The following is a 4836-nucleotide window of genomic DNA, read 5'->3' on the forward strand; positions in this document are numbered from 1 at the left end:
TTACACTGTTAAATATATTTTCGGCTTTGCCCTGATGAAATGGCAGTTCACCTACCTCTCTCCCTCTATCTTGATCTCACTTTATGCTACTCTCTCTCTCTCTCTCTCTCTCTATCCGTTTTGGCAGCCTTAATTTGAAGCTTTCTTTGTGTGTTGCTTACAAATGGCTTCCCATTTGTCTCGGTCAGTTTAATGTGCGTCTTCCCAACTTCATTAGCCTGGCCAAGAAAAGTTCTGGGAACGTGGCCGAGCAGCTCCTCTGGCCAGTTTTACAGTTGCACATGCATACGCAACGCCCACGCCCACGCGTCGCCTGCCAAAGGCGCCTGTTAGCATTACAAAGTGTTCTTGCTGTCTACAGTGAAAACTCTATTAACTAACCGTTTTCTAGGGCGAACAACTTTGAAGAGATGCGCTTGCATAATTAAAGAAACGTGTGCTTGCAACGTAGCTAACGTATTCGCGGAACAGATTCATGGAACGTGGTCATGGTACCTATTCTAAGATCTATGGAACTCTTTCGCAGAATCAGTTTATATCTGATAGACTTTGCTTTTAGCATGAGTTATGTACATATATATGGGGTGTCAGAGCTTAATTCTTCTAAATGTTTGTTATCCTATTCGTATCATACAATGCAGTATCATATAATTTGTCGATTTTGCTTTTCCCTATTCCATTCTTAACCTTCTGTACTTCAACTTATTTAAGCTAACATATATTAAGAGAAAATCATATTCCATTTGCTTATTTTAACATTTAACATATCAATCGAAATATGAAATTTACAATTACAAAAATTTTTATATACAATTATGAATGGTCCTTAACTTGTCTCTAAAGTGAGTTTTCACTGTATGTCTATATAAAATCTTGAATTTAAAAATCTTAAATCTAAATTCTCGGTAGGTTTCGGCAGTTAAGTCTCTGCGGCGGCAGCGGCAGCTGCGGCACGCGTGCGTTTCAATTCCTCCTGATGCTGCAGCGTAATTTCCAGAAACTTCAGATATTCCTCATCTACTTCCTCCACCTCGTCGGGGACGGCAAACAACTGCTGCTCCTCCAGCTCCTCGTCTTCCACTTCCTCATCCTCCTCGTCGTCCTCCCTCTCACTCCTGCTTTCAGCTTCCGCCTGCTCCATTCTCCTGCCACAGACGCTACGCACCTGTGCCTGATGCCACGCCAGCAGAGACTTGTACGTGCTGCACCAAATCTCGGCAGGCAACTGTGGCGCACCCACAGCGGCAGCAGCTTCTGCTGTTGCTGACGCCTTTGGCTTCTTACGTTGGTGTTTGCGTTTGCGCTGCTTGCGTCGCTTCTTTGGCCTGCTCAGTTCCATTGTTTGGCTTGTCCGTATCAATCCTTATTATTATTTATTGTTATCAGCATAATTTTGTTTATTTTCTTGTTGCTTTACATTTTGCGTCTATCGAATTTGTGTTTATCGTCATAGTGCTGCCAGATAGCCAGCAACAGCAGCTGGGCTGGGCTGCGCAGCGTTGCCAGCTGGACAGCACTTCACTTGCAATGAAATGAAAAATAGATGGCGCACACAATTTTTTTCGACCGTTGGAAATTTGAAAAAGTTGTTTTCAGGTGAATGGGAAATAAATTACTAAATGTACAAAATTATTCGAAAGTAATTATTAATTATATTATTTGTATAGATAAATAAAATACATTCAACTAGAAATGAAAAATTAAGCATTTTTCAATATTTTACAGCACTATGTTGCAGGATCGACACATTAATCCTTTTCAGGAACCCCTTTTCGCCAGCTGACCCGCTGCTTGGTCGACCGACTGACTTCAATTTCGGAAGCCGAAGGCCTGCGCTGAAAGGCAATGATTGTTGTGTTGTTCTTTTAAATGAAAATCCTGACCAGGCTCGGGGCTTGAGCCCGGGCCGGAGCTCGAACGAGTTGCGACTGCGCTGCTCGCTTGGCCAGGGATTAGGGCGGATCAATTTGCTTGTGGTGCGAATGCAAATTGACCAGCGGTATGATTTAAATGAGGCTCAGCACAAGCGTTCAAACAAAAGGCGGAAGAGGCGGCCGATTGAGTGCATATCCTGCTGTGCGCGCGGTCCAATCCGGAACAACAAATGTCCTTTTATGCATTGGTTGCGGCTGTTGCTTTCGGCATGAGCTTTGCCCGGGCGCAGGTCGGGCCGAGCCTATAAAGGAAAATTAGGTTTACACCTACTTTTCCAATATGGTCATAAAACAATTTAGAGTTTACAAGGGATCAACTTATATGTGGTCCAGCCTATGCCTATCTCTCTATCTCCTACTGTCTGTGCATCTCTTTCCGTTTGCGTGTGCACGGGCGTGTCCGTGTGTGGCGAGGCAAGGCGCGATGTCGCGCTGCCGTAAAAAGCAATCCACAATCCTCCTCAACTACCCATGAGCTACTCGAAAGTCCTTGGCACTCCACACATGTTTACTTTGGCTGCTTTCTGTGGGCGTGGGCGTTTGTGTGGGCGTGGGGCGAGGCTTTTCATTTTCGATGAAGTAATATACGCTGATAATATGGAAAATATCCTGCGGCCAGGATTTGCACGCACTTATTCCCTTTTAATGGACTCCAACTGACATTTCGGGCCAATATATTTTGCGCACATATATATTTGCATATTTTTTGCCAGCTCCATCGGATAATGCCCCACTTTTTTGTGTGTGTGTGTGTGTGTATGTTTTCTTTTAGCTTATTTTGTTTTTTTGTGCGATTGCCAACACTACCATGACAGCTCGCTTCAACGCTTCCCAAACTCACAATGTGCAAATTGAAGCTGCGAATTGATCTTCTCTTTATAATGGCAGCTCCTGCGTTGTACGTTTACCAACACTGTTATTAATTAAATAGTTAAGAAGTTTAGCTGAATGTAGCTCCAAGCTTTTTCTTGCTGTTTGGTGTCTTTCAACATTTCGGACTAAGGGCTCCGTCTCATCAGCAGCACAGCTCTTTACTTTTATGCATTAACCAACACCTATGATTTTAATTGAACAACTTTCAGGCGCTGAAAGTTTCTACTCTTACAAAAATTTATAAATAACTTTTTGACTTTTTTCGTTAATCAACACTAGTTGCTGTTTGCTTATGCCCCAAATATGAGCTGACTACCAAATGCAAATAGTTATATATATTATATATTATATATTATGTATTTCCATTTAAAAGCACAAAAAGCTTCGGTTTTTACGTTAGCCAACACTGCAATTCCGCTTTCCTCTTGCCTCTTTCATTGAAAAATTTAAATTGCTACTTGGTCTCTTAGCTGACAAGCTTTACTTATATATAAATATAACCTGAATCACTTTAAATCGTAAAAAGTTCTACTTAAAGTTATACCAAGTGCTATGCTAGCCCCATCATTATTAAATCCTACTCAAGCCTTAACCAACACTTGGACTCTTTAGCCATTCAGCAACACTCACGGCAAGATGACAATTTGCCTTCACAAAAGGGTTTTGCAAATTGATCTAGTCCGCGGCTGAGCAGCAGGTACCGCTCAGCCCGTGGCGTGGGATTATAATTCTTGAGCACGGGATGAGCCGCAGCTTGGACGAGACTAGCCAAAAATGAGAAGGAACATCGTAAAAGGGTAGGGCCGGCTGCTGGGCTAGGGGTAGGCAAGTTAGTAACTCTCATTACTTTAAATGGATTTCAATTAAGTTGCAAATTGATCTCAAAACAATTGAGTCCCGTCGAGGCGTTTGAGTGCACTCAGCTTTGTGCTTTAACCACACCGCGTCCTAAGCCAACCCGAGCGGCAATCCGAGCAGCAGCAGCAGGCCAAACACAATGGGACAAAAGGGCTGCTGCTTCTATTGCTGCTGCTGCTGCCACTGATCCACTTGGTGGTTGTAGGCGGGCGACTGTTTTGCTCTTTTCATTGAGCATGGTAAGCGATACGCTCGCACCCGCAGCTGCCGATTGCTGGGGCAGCCACTTGATGAGGCGCATCCCCAAAGAGTCAGAGGCCGAGAGTCGTGACTGGCATCTTTCGCGCTCTGCGCCTGACGTTGACAGGATAACGAGATTTTCAAGTGGACGCGCTGCAGCCAACACTTCACACCCTTTTCGACTCGAGGCACTCTTCGTTACAGCTGACCCATCTGCAAATCTATATACATACCTACATGCATGCAGCTCCAATAACATATCTGTATATACATCTGTACTGGGATATGCATCTAATCTGCGCCATTCCTTAAGGATTTTTCTCGCAATTAGTTGCAGGAAATTGAAAAGCAAGTAAAAAAGGCAGCGCAAAAAAGTGAGTGAAGCGATTTTCCAAGGACTTACACACGCTTTGTGCACCAGGATCGCCAGCAACAACAACAATGGCAACAACAACAGCAGCAATGGCAACAGCAATCAAATGCGCATCAGCAAGCAGCAGAAAGTGCCCAGCCCAGAGCAGAGCAGAGCTCCCTGCCGGCCTCTGTTGCGGCTACAACGGGGCTTATCCCAGCTGAGCCTTGTTGCGATTTGAACGGTCAATTGAAAAGCGGCCAGAAAAACGATCGCTTTTCATAATGCCCATGTACGTAGAGAGAAGCACAAGAGAGTGAGAGCGACAGAGAGAGCAAATGAAAATAAACTGCAATTGATTGCAGTTGATGGAAAAACTGGTACAGGATCTGGTTTTGCTTTGGCTCAGTAGCTGCCATTGTTTTGCCATTGTTTTTTATGGCCGGCGCGGCAAATAGAGGCAGCAAAACAGAACACAACAAGCAAAAGAATACAAAGCAAGAGAGAGACAGAGAGAGAGAGAGAGTGAGAGGGAGTGAAGCTGGGAGAGGGAGAAAGAATGGCAAAAGTAGGGAGTAA

General features: G+C 44.1%; 1 protein-coding gene across 1 annotated transcript; it reads right to left on the reverse strand.

The window, feature by feature from the left end:
* Positions 1-548: 548 nt before the first annotated feature.
* Positions 549-1450, reverse strand: LOC6577683. The gene has a single exon (XM_002003597.4). The coding sequence runs from the start codon at positions 1337-1339 to the stop codon at positions 920-922; it is 420 nt and encodes a 139-aa protein (XP_002003633.2). The 5' UTR covers positions 1340-1450; the 3' UTR covers positions 549-919.
* Between the last annotated feature and the right edge of the window lie 3386 nt (positions 1451-4836).

The sequence above is a fragment of the Drosophila mojavensis genome, unplaced genomic scaffold (genome assembly GCF_018153725.1).
Source record: "Drosophila mojavensis isolate 15081-1352.22 unplaced genomic scaffold, ASM1815372v1 contig_36, whole genome shotgun sequence".
NCBI classification, from domain to species: Eukaryota; Metazoa; Arthropoda; class Insecta; order Diptera; family Drosophilidae; genus Drosophila; species Drosophila mojavensis.

What these genes read in the sequence shown, in the direction of transcription:
- LOC6577683 (XM_002003597.4), bottom strand. Translation starts at nt 1,339, where the DNA reads ATGGAACTGAGCAGGCCAAAGAAGCGACGCAAGCAGCGCAAACGCAAA.